Source organism: Galeopterus variegatus, unplaced genomic scaffold (genome assembly GCF_000696425.1).
Source record: "Galeopterus variegatus unplaced genomic scaffold, G_variegatus-3.0.2 Scaffold4801, whole genome shotgun sequence".
In the NCBI taxonomy this organism is placed as follows: domain Eukaryota; kingdom Metazoa; phylum Chordata; class Mammalia; order Dermoptera; family Cynocephalidae; genus Galeopterus; species Galeopterus variegatus.
Genome location: NW_007730912.1, coordinates 42,644 through 61,433, shown reverse-complemented (window position 1 = coordinate 61,433; position 18,790 = coordinate 42,644). Strand labels below are relative to the sequence as shown.

At 37.4% G+C, this 18,790-nt stretch overlaps 1 protein-coding gene across 2 annotated transcripts in view; it reads right to left on the bottom strand.

Moving 5' to 3' along the window:
* CCDC66 (coiled-coil domain containing 66) overlaps nucleotides 1–18,790 on the bottom strand; it is a 41,571-nt gene that overhangs the window by 22,181 nt on the left and 600 nt on the right. Inside the window, exons 2-7 of one of the 2 annotated variants that reach the window (XM_008588391.1) lie at nucleotides 18,622–18,647; nucleotides 9,754–10,201; nucleotides 9,017–9,182; nucleotides 8,727–8,830; nucleotides 6,533–6,654; nucleotides 5,916–6,017 (exon numbers count right to left, since the gene is read on the bottom strand). In XM_008588391.1, coding sequence (XP_008586613.1) covers nucleotides 5,916–6,017; nucleotides 6,533–6,654; nucleotides 8,727–8,830; nucleotides 9,017–9,182; nucleotides 9,754–10,201 — 942 coding nt within the window. In that variant the 5' untranslated portion in view covers nucleotides 18,622–18,647. The remainder of the gene's footprint in view (nucleotides 1–5,915; nucleotides 6,018–6,532; nucleotides 6,655–8,726; nucleotides 8,831–9,016; nucleotides 9,183–9,753; nucleotides 10,202–18,621; nucleotides 18,648–18,790) is intronic. The other variant, XM_008588392.1, reaches the window with a different exon arrangement.

The window sequence follows — 18,790 nt, the reverse complement described above, 5'->3', positions numbered from 1 at the left end:
CTGGTCCGGTACGGGCGCGACACTGAGGGTTGCGATCCGTTGCCGGTCACGAAAAAAGACAAAAAGGAAAATAAAAAAATTAAACATAAAATTACCATATGATCCAGCAATCACACTTCTGAGTATATACCCAAAAGAAGCAGGAATTCAAATAAATTATTTGTACACCACTGTTCACAGTGGTATTATTCACAATAGCCAAAAGGTGGCAACAACCCATATGTCCATCAGTGGATAAAAGGATAATCAAAACATGGTATATACATACAATGCAATGTTATTCAGCCTTAAAAAGGAATGACATTATGACACATGCTACAGCATGGATGAACCATGAAGACATTACAGAAAGTGAAAGAAGTCAATCACAAAAGGACAAATATTGTATGATTCCATTTATATGAGGCACCTAGAACAGTCAAATTCATAGAGACAGAAGATAGAACGGTGATTGGCAGGGACTACCAGGAGGGAGAAATGGGACTTACTGTTTAATGGGTATGGTTTTAGTTTGGGATGATGGAAATGTTCTGAAGATGGACAGTGGTGATGGTTGTACCACTTCTAAATACGCATCATTTTGTTATGCATATTTAACCACAATAAAAATTTTTTTTAAAACAAGTAAAAAATGGGAGAAACTCTTCGTTGGTCCACTGCAGAACTATGGTCTGGTGGTAGGAATAAGCAGCTAGTAGAATGACACCCTCACGTTCTACTCTATGTTAAAGATGCACTAGAATATACCCCCTTTACTTAAGAAGCTTCCCAGGGAGGGGTAATCATTAGGAAAAGCCAAGGTTTCATCAAGGTGAGGTATTCTCAAAAAGACTGAGGCTATAATTAAATATAGAAACACAAAAGCAGTTTTAAACTGCACAGTGTGAAAGAATGTCTGGGTTGAACAATACAGGGATGAGAATACATGACTGGTGACTTGGAGAATTCAACTGGGAAGTGGGGAGTAAGACTGACAATCAAGAAGAGGAGAGAGGAAAAGAAGCTGGTGGGAGAATTGACCCTTAACAGCCTCAGGACTCCAAATGGACCTGCATTATAAATTATTTAAGTAGAGAAAAACTTTTATATGTTAACTTCTATTCTAAGCATTTTACATGTATTACAAAAGAGGCTTTGGAGATGGAAACTGCCTGCAACTAAACTCCCCCTCACCACCATCCCATGAAGACACTAACTTCATTTTTATATAGTAAATAGTTGTGTCTAGGTCTGAGATTTCTGAAACCAACTGCTCTCAGGTATTTGAGAAGGGAGTTTTTGTTACACAGTTAATTCCTTTTCCTTCAACTACATCCCTCCAATATCACACCATATTCACACACAAATACATAAAAACTGCATTTGAATAGTGGAATAAGGAGATAATCACACTCTAATTCTTAGTTGTCCAGCCCTAGATTTAGTGTGTTTTCATTTCCAGTCCAGTCCTTCTCCCATAACCAACCCCTGACTTCTGACTCCAAAATAAAATAACCTTATTGGTTTTTTGGATCATTAAAAAAAAAGATGTATGCTATCATTAAAAAATATATACAAAATATTAAAAAACCTAAAAGTTGCCTCAAATGGTTAATAGTTAATGTAAATGGAAAAATCATGGTATGGATTACCCCAGATAATAAGTGACTTAAAAAGCCATGCAAATTAAGCAATGAATGATATACTAACTGTATTAGCCCATTTCTGTTGCTTATTGCAAAATACTTGCAACTAGGTAATTTATAAAGAAAATGAAATTTATTTCTTACAATTTTGTCTTTTTGTCTTTTTCCGTGTCCGGCAGCGGATCGCAACCCTCAGTGTTGCCCCCGTACCGGACCGGGGACCAGCAACGGGATCGCAACCCTCGGCGTTGCCCCCGCGCCTCACTCAGCCAGTGAGCGGGAACCGGTCTGTATGTGGGATCCGAACCCTCGGGTGGGAGCGCCGCCGCGCTTCCCAAGTGGCGCACTATCCAGTGCACCACTGGGCCGGCCCATTTCTTACAATTTTGGAGGCTAGTCAGGGCCTGGGGCATGGAGCTGGAGACCAGACCCCCACCCATACACAGGCACACCGCCAGTGCCTCAGGGTGGAGCCCTGAGGCTCAGGGCATGTAGCCGTAGACTGGAACCCCCACCCACACCCAGGCACAATGCCAGTGCCTCAGGGGCCCTCCTGGGGGCCCAAGGCAAGGAGCCGGGGACTGAACCCACTGCTCACAACCAGGCATACCGCCAGTGCCTTGGGGGTCCTCCTGGGGGCCCAGGCAACGAGCCATGAACTGGACCCTCCTGCCTACAACCAGGCACACTACCAGCACCAAGGAGCATGCCAAAAACATCACATCCATGTGGGTGGCCCACCACAGCCACCATGGCTGCCACGAAAGTGGTTAAATATCACAACCACCACACAGATGGTTTACCAGCCACTGGAGTGCATCGACACAAGAAGAGTCACCAGTAGAGACCAAAGAAAAGAGAAGGATGTCTCTCTCCACAAAGCCCATTCCAGAGTGACAGAAGAAGCATCTGCTCTATGATAATATTGGGGGACCTGAACACACCTCTCAGCATTGGACAGATCATCTAGGCAACAAATCAACGAGTAACCATTACTCTTTCAGAGGGAAAGAAGAAATCTACAGTTACCAGTGATGGGAGGGGAGAGGGAGTGGGGGACAGAGAGAGATTGGACTAGGGGCATAAATAATAAGTACAATTTGTAACAATATACATACTAGTAATACTGATTTGATCAACATATGTCAACACTATATCCCCAAAATATGTATCATCAATTATGATTCAATAAGAAAAAAAAAAAAAAAAAAAAAATTTTGGAGGCTGGGAAGTCCAAAGTCCAGGGAACACATTTGGTGAAGGCTTTGGTGGTGTTGACAGTGACCCAGGGGTCTCATGTGGCAGAAAATGGTGGAGCAGAGAGAGACTAACCTCTCATGTGCTCTTCTTTTAACGTTGTCAGAACCACACCCCTGACCACCATTATTAATCCATTCACTACAGCATGGTCCTACAATCTAATCACCTCTTCAAGGTCCCACCTTTCAATTACTATAATAAGATTTCCCACCTTTGACAGTTAAAGTGGGAATTAAGCTTCTAATATATGAATTTTGGGGGACACAGTCAATCCACAGAATTCTGTCCCTGGCCCCCAAAGTTCATGTCTTTCTCACAGGTAAATACATTTATTCCACCCCAAAGTCTTAACTTATTTCAACTCAAAAGGTCCCATCTGTGAAATCAAAATGAGTTATCTACTGCCAAGATACAATGGTGAGACAAGCATAGGGTATATATACCCATTCAAAAAGAGAGAAATAGGCCAAAAGAAAGGTGTAATATGTCCCAAAAAAGTCCAAAACCCAGCAAGGCAGGCATTAAGTCTTATAGCTGGTGAATCATGTACCTTGGCTCCATGTTCAATGACCTCTGCATGCTGGCTCAGGGGTTATGTCCATAAGTCTTCAGGCAGTTCCACTTCTATGGCTTTCCTGGCCTGAGGTGATGCTTTAGCTCTTGCAAGCTGGTACTGCACACTGGTAGCTCCAAATACTGAGTCTCCATGGTGGTTCTGCTCCTACAGCTCCACTAGGCATGATGCTGCTGAGGTTTTGCTATGCAACTCTGACCCCATGTTTCTGCTCGGCATTGCTCAAGCAAAGGCTATCTGTTGCCCTTGCGACAGATCTTTTCCTGGGCCCCCAGGCATTTCCACACATCCTTTGAAATCAGGGTGGAGGCTCTGCCAAGCCTTCACAACTCTGGCATTCTGCAAGCCTGTAGACTAAATAACACGTGGACATCGCCAAGGCTTCCGGTGCAGGACCAGCCAAACCTGAGGCCAATTTAGGCACAACTGGGGCAGCCAAAGCAGCTGGGGTACCGGTGTGGGGAGCAGCATTCCAAGGTGGCCCTGGGCAGTAAGCCCATGGAGGGCACCTTGGGCCTGTTCCCACAAGACCATTCTGTCTTCCTAGGACTCTGGGTCTGTAACGAAGACACAGCTTCCCACGATCTCTGAAATGTCTTCAAGGTCTTTTTTCCCCTTCTTTTGATAATCCCTTTCTTCTGTACTGATCTCTTTAGCAAACAGTCCCTGGGCTACACCATTGAATTGTTCTCCTGAAAATTCTCTCTGCTTCTCTATCACATAGCCAGGATGCAAATTTTCCAAATCTTTACACTGTTTTTCTTTTAAATTCTTGCTTTGTGTCATGACTTTGCAGCCATAACTCAGCATAGGTTGTTACAAGTAGCCATGCAGGTTCCTTAATGCTTTGCTGCTTAGAAGTTTCTTCTGCTAAATACCCTGGGGTCAGCACCTTGAAGTTCCACATTCCACAAAACTTTTGGGAATGAATAGAATGCAACTAAGTTCCATGCCAGTTCATAGCAAAGGTGATCTTTGCCCCAATTTCCAATAAATTCCTTATTTCTATCTGAGACCTTATTAGAACGGTCTTTATAGTCCATTTTTCCATAAGCTTTCTGGTCGTCACCATTTAACCAGTCTCGAAAACATTCCAAACCTTCCCGGGTTTTCTTGTCCTCTAAATGTTGACCAGCATCTAAGATTTTGCTAGCCTGTTCCTCCAAATTCATCCAGCCTCTGCTCAACATCCAGTTACAAAGCCACTTCCACATTTCCGATTATTTGTTATAAGCAACACCCACTTTTCTGGTACCTATTTTCTATATTAGCTCATTTCTGTTGCTTATAATATAAATACCCAGAACTGGGTGACTTGTAAGAAAGTGAAATTTATTGCTTACAGTTTTGGAGGCTGGGAAGTCCAAAGTCCAGGGAACATATCTGGTCAGGGTCTTTTCCTGGTGGTGACTTTACAGCAATGCAGGGGTCTCACATGGCAGAAAATGGTAGGGCAGAGAGAGACCAACCTCTTATGTGCTCTTCTTTTAAAGCCCTCAGAACCACGCCCCTGACCACCATTATTAATCCATTCACTACAATCTAATAACCTTAATGTAATGGTCCTACAATCTAATCACCTCTTCAAGGCCCCACCTTTCAATTACTGTAATAGGATTTCCCACCCTCAGTTACAGTGGGAATTGAGCTTCTAACATATGAACTTCTGGGGGACACAATTCAATCAATCCATACCACTAACATTTCAACCTAAACTTTGGTAACTGAAAATATTTAATACTTCTAGCATTAAAGATTCTTTGTCCTTGATGTTGAAAAGTAAATAAGCCAACAACTGATTCTGACCAACTCATGAAAAGTTAGTTTTACTTACAGCTTTTAATAGTATCTGCATACATCAACTTCTAAACTGTACATACTTAATATTAACACACAGACCTATAGATTTTTCCAAAATGACTTCTATCAAGACTAATTTATTGCCTTTTAATAGTCAGTCAAAGTGCTTTTGGGATTCTGGAAAAATGCAATTCAGATTTCACTCCTTTTGAAATCAGGGTGGAGGCTCAATCTATCGATAGACTATCAACAGACAACAAAACTGTTTGATGTAGGCAAGTGAGCCCTAGCCCTATATGGAAATGAAGAGACAGCCATACAAACAATACAACTTTGAGGGGTTTTACAAGAAATCTACCTAATTGGGCCTGTGCTGAAAAATTCTACCTCAGAATAATCTCTTTAGGTTATTACACTATTTTTCAGAATACATTTGTTAAAACATAAATGTTCACAGGGAGGAAAGGACTATACATGTGAAAAAGAAATGGTCAGTAACTTTTTTTAAATTTAAGGAGCATAATACAGTCAGTAAAAATTAACTGGTAATTAAAAATAAAAGAGGACTTAGATTTACTCCTTCAAAGAAAATAGATTCTATAGAGATGAATTACTAAAGTGTTTAAATATTCAAAGTACTGATACTTAGGACTTACCTCTAAAATCTGACTAGCTCTAAGTTGTGAGTGCCCACCAGGCTGGACCACTGTAACCTGACTAGGAGATTGAGACAGAATGATTGAAGAGCTAGCAGAAGTCTAAAAACAAATAGGAAAACAAGGGCACTTTTTCTTTGTCTAAAATTAAACACAGATAAAATTTAAAGATCACAAAAACACAACCTGAGGGATATCTGGAGTATACACTTAGTTTGATAAGCAAATACTAATGTTTAACAATCTTGTGGTGGATACCACATGTTTAGAGATAGAGTTTTGAGCTCACTTAAAAAATCGCCCCCCCACCCCGAAATAAATAAATAAGCAAAATAAAAAATAAAATATTGCAGAGTTCCTTTATAGGAGCATGAAAGAAGTATCTGGGGTCTCCACACTCACCTAATATAGCAAGACAACTTACAGAATGCAAACAAGAGACTAGTTGAGGTCATAATTAAATTCAAAATAATACTTTTAAAATACCATATGAAAACTAAGATTTTTAAAAATAAACTTTAAAAAATAAGTTTTATAATACAAACACTGCTTAGCATTTAAAAAATTGCAATTAAGATGTCTTATATTCCATAAATGCTTAATGTTGATACTCTTACCCTGGACTGGTCAAGAATTTGAAGTTTTTCCCATATCATTTTATCACTTTCAGATTTTTTCCAAGGATTATTCCATTTTTCAGAAGCTTCTTTTTCTTTCTTCTTTAAAGCAACCTGTTCATCTGTAAATAATGTCCTTTTTTAAAAAATGTACAAAAACTGTAAAAAAAGAATCATGTAAACAAATCATGACCTTCTCAAAAAGTGCAGATTCCAACACAGATCCAATCAAAATTGTTTTTTAGGGAGGAGATTAACTCTTAAGGCAGAGATGAATGTTTAGGGACATGGAATAAAAGAAAGCATTTAATCAGAACCAAACTTAGGTATGGCACAAATGGATGCAAAAATGTTTGTTTTATTACCACAATTATCAATGAGGAACAATTTTATCAGAATAACTTATTTTATATTAATTATTCTGAAGTTCTACTTTCTCCTTTTTTTGTCTTTTTTTCGTGACCGGCAACGGATCGCAACCCTCAGTGTCGCGCCCGTACCGGACCGGGACCGGCCATGGGATCACAACCCTTGGTGTTGCTCCCGCCACCTCGCTCGGCCAGTGAGCGGCTGGTCTGTATGTGGGATCCGAACCCTCGGAGGGAGCACCACCGCGCTTCCCAAGCAGCGCACTACAGCAGTGCGCCACCAGGCCGGCCCTGAAGTTCTACTTTCTTATAATGTTCATTCAGTTATTATTAAGAGAATTAAAAGCTAACAAAACTCTGGAGTCAGAGAACCCTAAGATCAAATTCAAGTTCAAACACTTCCTAGCTATGTGGTTATAGGCAAACTGCTGTTAACCTCTCTGAACCTTGCTTTCTTCTTCTGTAAAATCAGGATAATTATAGTGCCTATTTCAGTACAGGACCTGGCATGAAGTAAATAATCAATAAATGTTAGTTATCATTGCTCATAACTGCTGAAAAGTGAAAAACAAAACCCTGTGTCTAACAGAGTAAATTCCAAATAATCAGTAATTCTTTAAATACAAAATTCAAAGACGTATAAATTTAAATTCCAAGAAAATTAATGAATGCATGACATAGAGATGTGCTTTGCTAACAGTATCAAGTAAAATAACGTAAATTGTTTTTAAAGACAATAACTAAAGCATAAAATATTTCAGTCATTTCCAAGTAGTTCATCCTATTTCAGAAATTTATTTAAAGAAAATATTTCATGATGAAATTGTGATATAAACACACAACAAAACTCCCAAGGGCTGGCCCGTGGCTTACTTGGGAGAGTGTGGTGCCAAAAACACCAAGGCCACAGGTTCAGATCCCTATATAGGGATGGCTGGTTGGCTCACTTGGGAGAGCCTGGTGCTGACAACACCAAGTCAGGGGTTAAGATCCCTTTACCGGTCATCTTTAAAAAAAAAAAAAAAAAAAAACCTCCCAACCTTTTCTGATACTGCTACCATAAATTTAATTTTTTCATCCTCCTATCATGTTGACTTCCAACATCTATTCATTCCCTATTTTTGCTGCTCATTTCTTTTGTAGACCACCCATCCCAGCAGGGTTAGTGACTGCCTCACAGGACTTTCTAGCTGAGTAGAGGTTAAAGCCCATCTCATGCCTTTAGTGTAGCTATTCCTAAGAAGTATAACTGTTATGTCACACATTTTCCAAATTGTGAAACCTACACTCTAAGTCTAATCTAATTGGTGTTTCTTAGTTATTTACAAAATTTCAAGACACTAACAGAAATTATAAACTTTTCTATTATAAGGTCCACAGGCTAACAGAGAACAACAAGCTTGTTTCTGCCTGGAATATACTGATTGATATCATATTGATGATTCTTAATTAGAATGTTTTGGTTATTTTTTAAAAAGAAAATCAATTATTTTTTAATAAAACCATCCTTAATACATAGGATTTCTGTAATGGAAAAATATGAAAAAGGATTCTCAAGAAGTGAGAAAAGTTTAGGAGTCTTTGTTTGAGCTACAGGTGCTCCAGAATGATACTAGTGGCAATATTGTTGCACACCACCAAGTAAGAAACAAAAAGACACAACCTAAGGCAATGTTGTGTGCTTCTTATGCATTTGCAGACATATTCTGCATGTTAAATGTTATAAAATAAGACTTTTGATAATATCATACTAAAAGACATATTCATCCTCAAAATATATTCCTTAAGCCAAAAAAACTATAATAAAGGGTATAAAAATTACTTACCAAGCTCTTTCCTCCACTGGGCTTTTTTTGATTCCAACAAACTTCTATCATGTTCCCTTTCCCCCAGAGTACTGAAAATATCACCTGGTTTCCATTCACTCTCTCTAAGGCAAAACACACACAAAAAACCAGAAGCCTTTAACATTTCTACAAAATTGGCTGCATAAATATTAAGTAATAAGCTTTTAAATAGTTCTAAGTCTTCAGAGTAAATATTTCACATGCAAAAAAATGAAAAGCAAAACCATATTCCCAAGATGACCCCACAATAACAGATAAGAGTTACATACATGGCAATTTTCTCCTCATACTGCTTAGGTGTCTCCTGATTTTTACTTAAAATAGATTTATTTTCATCTGAGACAGATGAGACAGCCTCCATTTTTTGGAGTAATCCCGCAATGTTCTCATCCTTTGGCTGATTAGGAATACTTTTTAAATGTAGACTATACTGACCTAGAAGATAAAATACATGTTTTAAAATTAACACTAAATTCCATCTATTACAATATACTCTACCGCTCCTTCCAAATCTGGTTTTACATTGGTTAAAAAAATAGTACAGGGAATCCTTATCATGGATTGAAGGACAGGAAGAGCAAATGCCGGAACCAAGAAAGCAATGCTTTTCAACAACTCAAGTTAAATCTCCATACTAGGGTTCCATTAATACCACAGTGTTGGTTTTTTTTTAAACAATATTTTATATAATTATTTTAAATATAAATAAATCCAAAATAAGTACAACAGTTTTTTGGACTAACATCTTCTCTAGAGTCCTCAGAAACTTGGTTTTTTAAGGCTATGGGGCATAACAATAATATTCTAAGCATTAATGCTAAAATATGGCATAACTATAGAAGTGATTTTGCATATTAAAGTCCTCTAAAAGAATAATTATCTTAAATGACTGCTACATATTAAATTAGAATGTAAGATGCATGTTTACATAAAATCCAATTAATCTGAAATTCTAAAACACATACTGAGACAATTAACACTCGTTAAAACTTTAGAAAAATCTTACATGTTTCCTCCTCCTTTCCGTTCTCAGTCAGGAAAATAGGTCTATTTCCTTGGTTTACAGTTAGCAAAATCTGTTGTAGTTGGTCTTGTGTTAGACATACCAAATTGCTCTTCGTGTTTTCAGCTGTAATGTGGTTTTTCTGAGGCTTCTGTTTAGCTATTGAAGAAGTATTTTTGGTGTTTCTAGTCTTCTGAATATTAGAAGTTGCGGGTGAAATCTCTTTCTGGTTATGAAGACAGTCTTTATCTGCATACTGCTTACATAAATCCATAGTAGGTGAAAAAGTCATTCTATTTTTTTCACCTTTTGCCTGTGAAGTTTCTGAACCAATTGTCTTCTTTTGCAAAAGTTTTTCACTCCCGATACAAGTATTTTGTGTTGATTTTAGAATGTATCCAGTTTGTTTTGTTCTTAAAGGACATTTTGCAATCTTGGTTTTATTTCCCATCTGTTAAAACATCAGAAGCTTATTCTTTAAGACAGCCCACGAAAAATCAACAACTATCTTTATTTATATAATCTGTGATAATAAACCAGTCCTCTAAACTTTTTCCATTTTGCTATTTAGTTAGATAATATAACCATCAGAAATTAATGCTCAACCTTTGCAAGTCTTCACTTGAAAGCTTCATCAACAACTAGAAATTATCATTTTACTTCAGGATAATGAAGAATACAGAAGAACTTATATTCTAGTTGATACAGGGCATTTCCATTCTACCCTAGCTTTGAATCTCATGTCATTAGACTACACCACCCACAGTACCCTATTTTCTTTACATGCATCTATCGACCCGTAGGTTCTTATTTTTCCTTGAGTATCTTAGGCTCCTGGGTCACCATCCCTCTCTCTAACATAACTCCTGTCTTAATTATTGCTTTCATATCAATACCAATTTCATATAATTTTCATACACTACTTTCACCTCCACATAGATCATTTTTCCAATACCCCAGCCTCATTACCTTGAACTCTGCTCCTATATTGTTGTCCTACATGCTACCTCAGTTACTCATTCCCATACTGACATCTTATACTGACCTTGTAACTACCTATAACTGCAATCCTTCCATAATCTCAATTCCAAGCACTGGACAATGACTGCCACATCCTATTTTTTTTTTCCAACTCACTTCCCCTCATATCCCAATTCCAACAATTCTTTACCTCTGCTGGGATCTGTAATCTGTCACTCTTACCACCACCCTCTTCTTCTCTTTACAATCTTAAATTCCACAATCAACCAAAATTATCACTCTCTTCCATTCTTAACTCCTTTATTCTGCTCTCTGTCATGAACATTTGGCAAATCCCAACTGTAATAAAATCCAACCTTCACTTAACTAATTTCATTTTAAACTCATAACCAAGAACATCAAATGGGCTCTTAGTGCTAGTTGGCAGTCATATATTTCCCAAGTTCATTTATTCTCTCACTCTTTTAGCAACTATTTCAATCTTCTCTTCTTTCTCAAAACCCTTAGCACTTTCTCTCCCATCCTTATTTGCAGCTCAAGATCTTGTTTAATAATCTACTGAAAGTCTTACAGAGAAGCATTCAGAAGAACACTTTAAGTTTTCACCACCAAATCTATACCAGCATCTGTATTTGTCCTCCTGTTTCTCAAGGACCTCTTTCTAAGCAATTGTTTTCTTTTGAATCATCGTTTTTTGTTTTTTTTTCTGCTGGATCATATCTGTCTGCATACAAACATGCTATTAACTTACCTCCTTAAAAAAAAGCTTGATCCTTTTCCACTTCCTCCTTTTATCTCCTATAATCCCTCTCCAACCAGGTTTTTACACTTATCTAACCAAAACTGCTCAAGGTTACTAATAAGATCTACATTGCTAAATCCAGTGACTGATTCTCAAATCCTCATCTTACTTGACCTCTGAATTGCATCAGATACAGTTGACTATGCCTTCAATTTTGAAACACTTTCTCTACTTCACTCCCAGGGCTCCACAGTCTTGTTTTTTTTGACCTACTTTACTGCTCCTTCTCAGTCTTTGTTGCTGCTCCTCTTCTCCCAGACCTCTTAAAGTTGGAGTGCCCAGGGGTTGGTCCCAGAATTTAATTTCTAAGTTCTCTCATTTACTTAGTAATTTCATTTACTCTTATGCCTCTAAATATCATTCATGTTGATAACTTCCAAACTTCTGTCTCCAGGTATTTCTCTCCCCTAACTTCAGGTTCCATCTGCATATCCAACACTTCCATGGGGTTTCTAATAGACATTTCAAATTTAGCATGTCTAAAACTGAACTCCTGATCCCCCTCTTGCCACTATGTAACTTCCACCCCTCACAGTCTTTCTCATCTCAGTTACTCATGCCAAAATTTTGGAGTTATCCTTGACTCTTCTCTCATGAATGCCACACTTAATCTGTCATCAAACATTGTTTTGCTCTATCTTCAAAACATAGAATCTGACCACCCCTGAAAATCCCTCTTGCTATCCTCTCTTCCAAGACATAATTAGCTTTCACCTAAATTACCACAAAGCATTCTAACTGATCTCCCTGCTTCTACTCTTATTCCCTGGTCTATTTTCAACATAGGAGTCAAGTGATTACTTTCATATATGACTCTAAATCAGATCGTTGTCACTATCTACAAAAGCCTCCAGTGGCTTCCCATCTTATTTGGAGGAAAGTTGAACTCACTATGATCTAAAAAGCTCTAATGATCTACAAGCACCCCCTCTTCCCCTGCCTCTTTTGCCCTCATTATCTCTCTTATATCTGACCTCATTTTCTATCTTTTAGCCTCCAACCACATGGGCTTCTTGGTTGTTCCTTGAACTCAAGAAGGCCTTAGCACTAGCCAATCCCTCTACCTGGGACATTCTTCCTTCAGATTCTGCATGGCTCATTCCCTCATCTCCTTCAAATCTTTGCTCAAATATCACCCACTCAGTGAGCACCCTGCTTAAAATTGCATGTCTTCTGATGTACCCTCACTCTCACCTCCCTGCCACTCTGTATTCCCAGGACTGTACCCTGAGGTGATTGTGCTTCTTTTCTCTCTCTCTCTCTCCCTTCCCTTAATTTTTCTCCATAGCACTTTTTATCTTGTAATATTCTATGTTTATTTATTTTGCTTAGTGTCTGCCCATCCCACACCTTCCTAATGTAAACTCCACAAGGCAGAGATTTTTGTCAGCTTTGTTCACTGCTGTATCCCTAGTACCTAGAAGAGCTGAGTGGAACAGAGAAGGTGTTCAGTAAATTTTTGTTGAATATCCTCAACTATACCATTTATAACACTGAATTCTTTCTCTCTCACCCCCATATTAGCTCCCCTTTCCAAATACCTCATTTCTGTAGCACTGTTGTTCTAATCTCTCAGGCCTGTATCCATGAAGTCATCTTTGACTCTTTCTCCTCCAGGGTCTTCTTTAGCTTATTATCAAGTATTGGTCATTTCTTCCCTCTAAATATCTTTTTCTCACCATTTACATGATAAGCCTAAACTCAGGTTTCCATCACCACTACTAGATTACAGCCTGCCTATCTGAAGCCCACCCTCCATTTAATCCACTGTACCTTTTTGCAAACCCAACTAACTTAAAACAATTCAACAATTATTCAATCACTATTAAGTGGTTTTTTTAATATGCTCACCACTATGGGAAGTGTTGGGGATATAAATATGAATAAGACACGATCTTTGCTGCCAAAGAGTGGGTTAGATGACACAATGGTTTTCATCTGGCTTATCATGTCCAAACTCTCGTCTTTCAAGAAATTCCATAATATACAACCACACTGACCAATTAGCCAATCTTATTTCACCCTACTTTTCAAAACACACCTGCAGCATCAGCCACAAGATCTTTTTATTATCTTCTTTGGCTCACCTACACCCTGTTTATTAGGTTTTTGATAATACCAATATCTCAATCTAAAATGCCTCCTATCCCATAGTTAGTTTAATATAACTAATTCTCTAAATAAGGGGTAGCAAACTCAAATATCTACCATGAATTAGACTGGATGGGAGCTGGGATGAACTGAAGAGCAGTTTCCCATATAAAAGAGAGAGCCACTACTCAGAACCACCCTACAATGGAATCAGAGCCTTGCTGCTAAATCATCCAATATTTCAAGAGAAGCAAGATTTTACATTAAATTTTCCAATTTTTAGACATTGGCAATTCTGGTTTTTGAAAACTGCTGTGTGAATCAAGAAAATTATCAGCAGACTGCATCTGGCTTATGCAGCTGAACTCTATGCTACCTTAGCTAGTTTTCATCTACTGCATCTCCCATTCATCTTACCCTTCTTTGACTAATATGGGCCTTTTTGGGGTAACAGTTGAGCATTTTGGTTCTCTAATCAGTTTATCTCACTCACTCAAACTGCTAAGTATAGTGCATTCCCAAAACATATCCTGAAAGTCTCATTTCTGTCCCCTTCTTTCCATTCCTCTAGCTACAATACAAGTTCAGGGCCTCATAAGACTCTTCCTGGACTACTATAATTGGCATTTAACTGGTCTCCCCATTATGATAATCTGTCCTTCACTAGTCCTCTTTTCAAAAATCCCTTAATGGTTCCCTACATACAAATCAAACATATTTTCAAATATACTTTCAAAGTAATTCAAAGTTCTTGAGCATACATTCAAACTGTTCATGACCATAACCCCACTGAACTTTATGTTCTACATTTCCCCTCTGAGATACACACTATTCCCTAAATTCAACTTATGCTTCATATCTTGGTATTTTGCTCACTACTCTAAGCTCAGAATATACTCCCTTACTTCTTTGACTTTAAATATTTCCCTCATCTTTTAAGTTCTAATTAAAATGTCATCTCATTTATGAAGCATTCCCTAGTCTCCACAAACCAGAAAAAGCTGTTCCTTCTAATGTTTTCTCCTTTTTATAACCCTCGCATAGCGCTCATTTTATTCTACTTGTATTATATATTTACCTGACTGATACCCTCACATCTAGAAAACAAGGACTGGGTTTTACTCATTTTTTTTTCTCTCACAGTCAAAGACCAAATAAAGCCAAGAATGGAGCCCTAAAACCATACTGGAATTTTGCAACTGCAGTAAATCCTTGTTAAACAGAAATCTACTAATTGAAGTTCTAATTTAACTAGAATTATTTTGCCACATTCCAGTCACATCAGAAACAATATACAAAAAACTCTTCTTTTTTTTTTTTTTTTTCCTTTTTTGGTGACCGGTAACGGGATTGCAACCCTCGGTGTCACGCCCGCACCGCGCTCAACCAGTGAGTGGACCAGTCTCTATATGGGATCCGAACCCTCGGCGGGAGCGCCGCCACACTCCCAAGCGCTGCACTCTACCAAGTGCACCACCGGGCCGGCCCAAAAAACTCTTCTAAAAAAAGTTTATTTGGGGGTGGGGGCAATGATCTGGCATGAGGTCAGTAAACATTCAGCTCAATTCTGAATACTTTTAGTATCATAAAGCTCAAGAGGAACAATGAATGGAGGCAGCAAAAAATCATGACCCATTAGATAAAGATTCAGTTATGTTCAGGTTATGAAATAAGAAAAAGCAACCTAGCCCAAATCATTTCCCAAGTGTTTTACTAGATTAGATAAATTTTAATAGATTGAACATTTAGAATTTTAATAGATTGATATGTTTCATAACATAAAACATTTTTATATAACATGTTGTTCTTTTGCCTGGTTTTAATTCCACCAATATTTTTAATAATATTATAAAAGACAATGTTTAACGTATTTGTTTAATATTGACTGATTCACAATTTATATGGAGCCAGGATCCCAAGGTCAGAAGGAACCAGAAAACAGTAATATTTTAAAATATAAAATGTGCTACCTAGCACAAATATTATATACATCCTTTAGTATATCACTGATTCTCACATGTAGAAATACCTATGAAAAAAATTTTAATGTTTTATATTTCAACTAATTTTTTAGACTGTTTTAGGTATAAGAGTTTAGAATCCATTATTTTTATAAATTACTTATGACACAATCATTTTTACTTTCAATTCTCTTCCTATAAGCATAAGAAATTAGGCTGGTAACCATCTTTACTTCATATTCATTACCACAGATTAAAGAAAAATGCAAGAGAGACTTTGATAGAATTAGGAAAGCACTCTGACCACACATGTTAAACTTGATGACAATGAGATATAGTTCAGCTGTGATTAAAGAGTACACTGTGGTGATGACAGTAATTCAATCAGTGAGGAATGGGGAAAACAGAACTGTGGGTGTTGTAGTCACTCAGGAGCTCCCTCTAGTAGAAGGAAAAAGAAAAGCACTAAGCAGGAAGAATTCATAAATAACTTAAGGAAGAGAGAATTCAAAATGTACCTGCATAACTATGAGGTTTGGGAGATTTAAAAAAAAAAAGACTGAAACAAAAAGATAAGACAAATACTGATTTTGGTGTTTTTCTTCTATGAAGAGCAAAAAGAGGAATGAGATCTCTGCAACCTCTATAAATATGGGAAAGAGAAACTCCTTGAAGATAATCAGTATAGAAGGGAGGCTTAGATTGCATCCAAAATAATTGCATTATTTTGGAATCCAAATGCAATAGAGATGAACCCAAATGATTTGCTTAAGACAGTAAATAATTTATGATTAACACCAGCTGAGAACATATTAGTTACTCTGGGCGAAAAAAAAAAATCCTAGAATAAACTATCCCTAGACAGCTGATAGAATGATTCTACCAAAAGTCCAAGACTAGTAACTTTATAGGCCTGAAAGGGGATCTCCAGAGTGGCTGCTTGATTAAAAAAAAAGAAGAAAGAAAAAGAAAAAGAAAAGGAGTTTGGTGAATACCCAGAAAGTCTCCACCACTCAGAATCAGAGCACTATCCTATAAAAATCAGGACTTGAGCCGGAACATCCAGATCCTAAATTACGAGCTGTTTTATATTACAATTCATTGTGCACCATGCGCATGCCCTTATTTTTTGGACAGAGAAGGGAAGGCTCCATAGGAATGATGGTGCTGACATAGGGGTAAGGGCTTCCACATTGGGGAAGCACATGTCCAGATGATCTGAGGAGGCCCTTCCACCACCTGAACTGTACTTTGGTCCTCCCAGGGCAGAGGGTTTTTAGTGACATTGTCAAATGTCAGGAAGTTATAGGAGAAATATTTGCTAGAAGCAATTACTAGTCTTGAGATTTTAAGCAAATTACTTAATCTCAGATTCACACTTTCCTCACTCGTAAAACAGAATTGCAGATTGGACAAGGGGCATAAAGAATAGTTACAATTTGTAACAATATATATGCTAGTAATATTGATTTGATCAACATATCTCAATGTTGAACCCCCAAAATATGTATAATCAATTTGATTCAATAAATAAAATAAATTAAAAAATAAATAAATAAAATAAAACAGAATTGCTGTGACAGGAAAGGATTGTCACGTGTCTGGATGGGTCTGATAGATAATAAGCCCTCGAGAAACAGCATCATTATTCTTGCGATTTTATTTATGCACCAGAGAACAGAGGAGGGGAGAAAAAGCTTGTTGGTGCCCACTTTGCTCTTGGCTGGTAGGGTCAGGGATGTAACATGATGGAACTCTGACTAGCAGGGTCAGACCTGATCGTGGCCCTACCCACAGCTAGGCATAGAAACGTGCTGCTGCGAGTCCAAACTCTTGCCTCTACACATGAGAATTTAAGTTACATCCTTGTGTTCAAATAAACATTATCGATTCCAAGTCAGAAAACATGTACAGCACACCCAACTCGGCAGTAGTTTTGCATAGGTTGCCCGTAGCTGCCTTTTATATGCCACCCAGATCTCAGCTGTTCTTGGTTGCACAAGCCAATTTTGAAGCAGAATTCAAAAATCTGTTCCTGTTCCCTAGAACGAATCCATTTGCACTGAAGGCTTTAATGAGAACTGTAGATTTTGCTGAAGCTTTCATAACTAACAATAAACTTTTAAAGAAAAGATCCCATAACATAAAAAAAAAAAAAAAAAAAAAAAAAAGAGGCTACAGTAAGTTATGGATGAGGAGAGGAGAAATTCCTATAGATATTAACCTAAAAATAAAAAAAGAAAAAGACATAGGGAACAGGAAAAGTAGCAGTAAAAAAAAAATTAAGTTGTAATGTATTTTGCAGAAAAAGACACAATGGATTCCTCATAAAGGAAAATAGTTTGAAAGGAAAATCACCATAAAGCTCAAATGTGATCTTGTAAAAGAGAAAGCTAAATGCATGTAAGAATTTTTGAATTAAATTTCCTTTGGGATGGGCAAATGGAATTTGAGTATGAAAAGAAAAAATGTTTTTGTTTTAAAGTCTGAATATCTATTTTTAAAGATCTCTAGAGCTGCACTGTCTAGTACAGTTGCTATGAAATTTAAATACATTAAAAATTAAACAAGGGCCGGCAGGTTAGCTCAGTTGGTTGTCCATGGTTCCATCCCTTTACTGGCCAGCCACCAAATTTTAATAATAATAATAATAATGATAATGATAATGATAATAATAAATTAAATTAAATTAAATTAGAAATTACTCAGTCACACTAGTCACATTTTAAGTGTTCAATAACTACACATGGCTAGTGGCTACCATATTGGACAGCACTGATTTTAGAACATTTCCCTCACTGCAGATAGCTTTACCAGACAGTACTGATCTAGAGAAAAGGGCTTTTTAAACTAAAAAAAATTATGATTCCATTTCTGTGAAAGGACCAGCCTGAAAGCGAGGCAACAATAACTTCTTCCCACCATTCCAAACCCCTTGGAACACTTTGACATTTCCCAGGAATTAATCTCAAACCACTGTAAAGAAAACTGCATTTTACATTTGAAAACAGGTCAGGTCAATGTCATTTGGCTTACCTTCACAGAAATTTTTGATATATGTTCTACAAAAGAAAAAAAAAAATTACTAAACTATCAACCAAAAACATATTTAGGCAGTCACGAAAGAAAATTTTAATTTGTATTGTTTTAAGATGTTACGGTAGCAATATTATCCCCCAAAGCATTAACTTTAGATCCTGCCTGG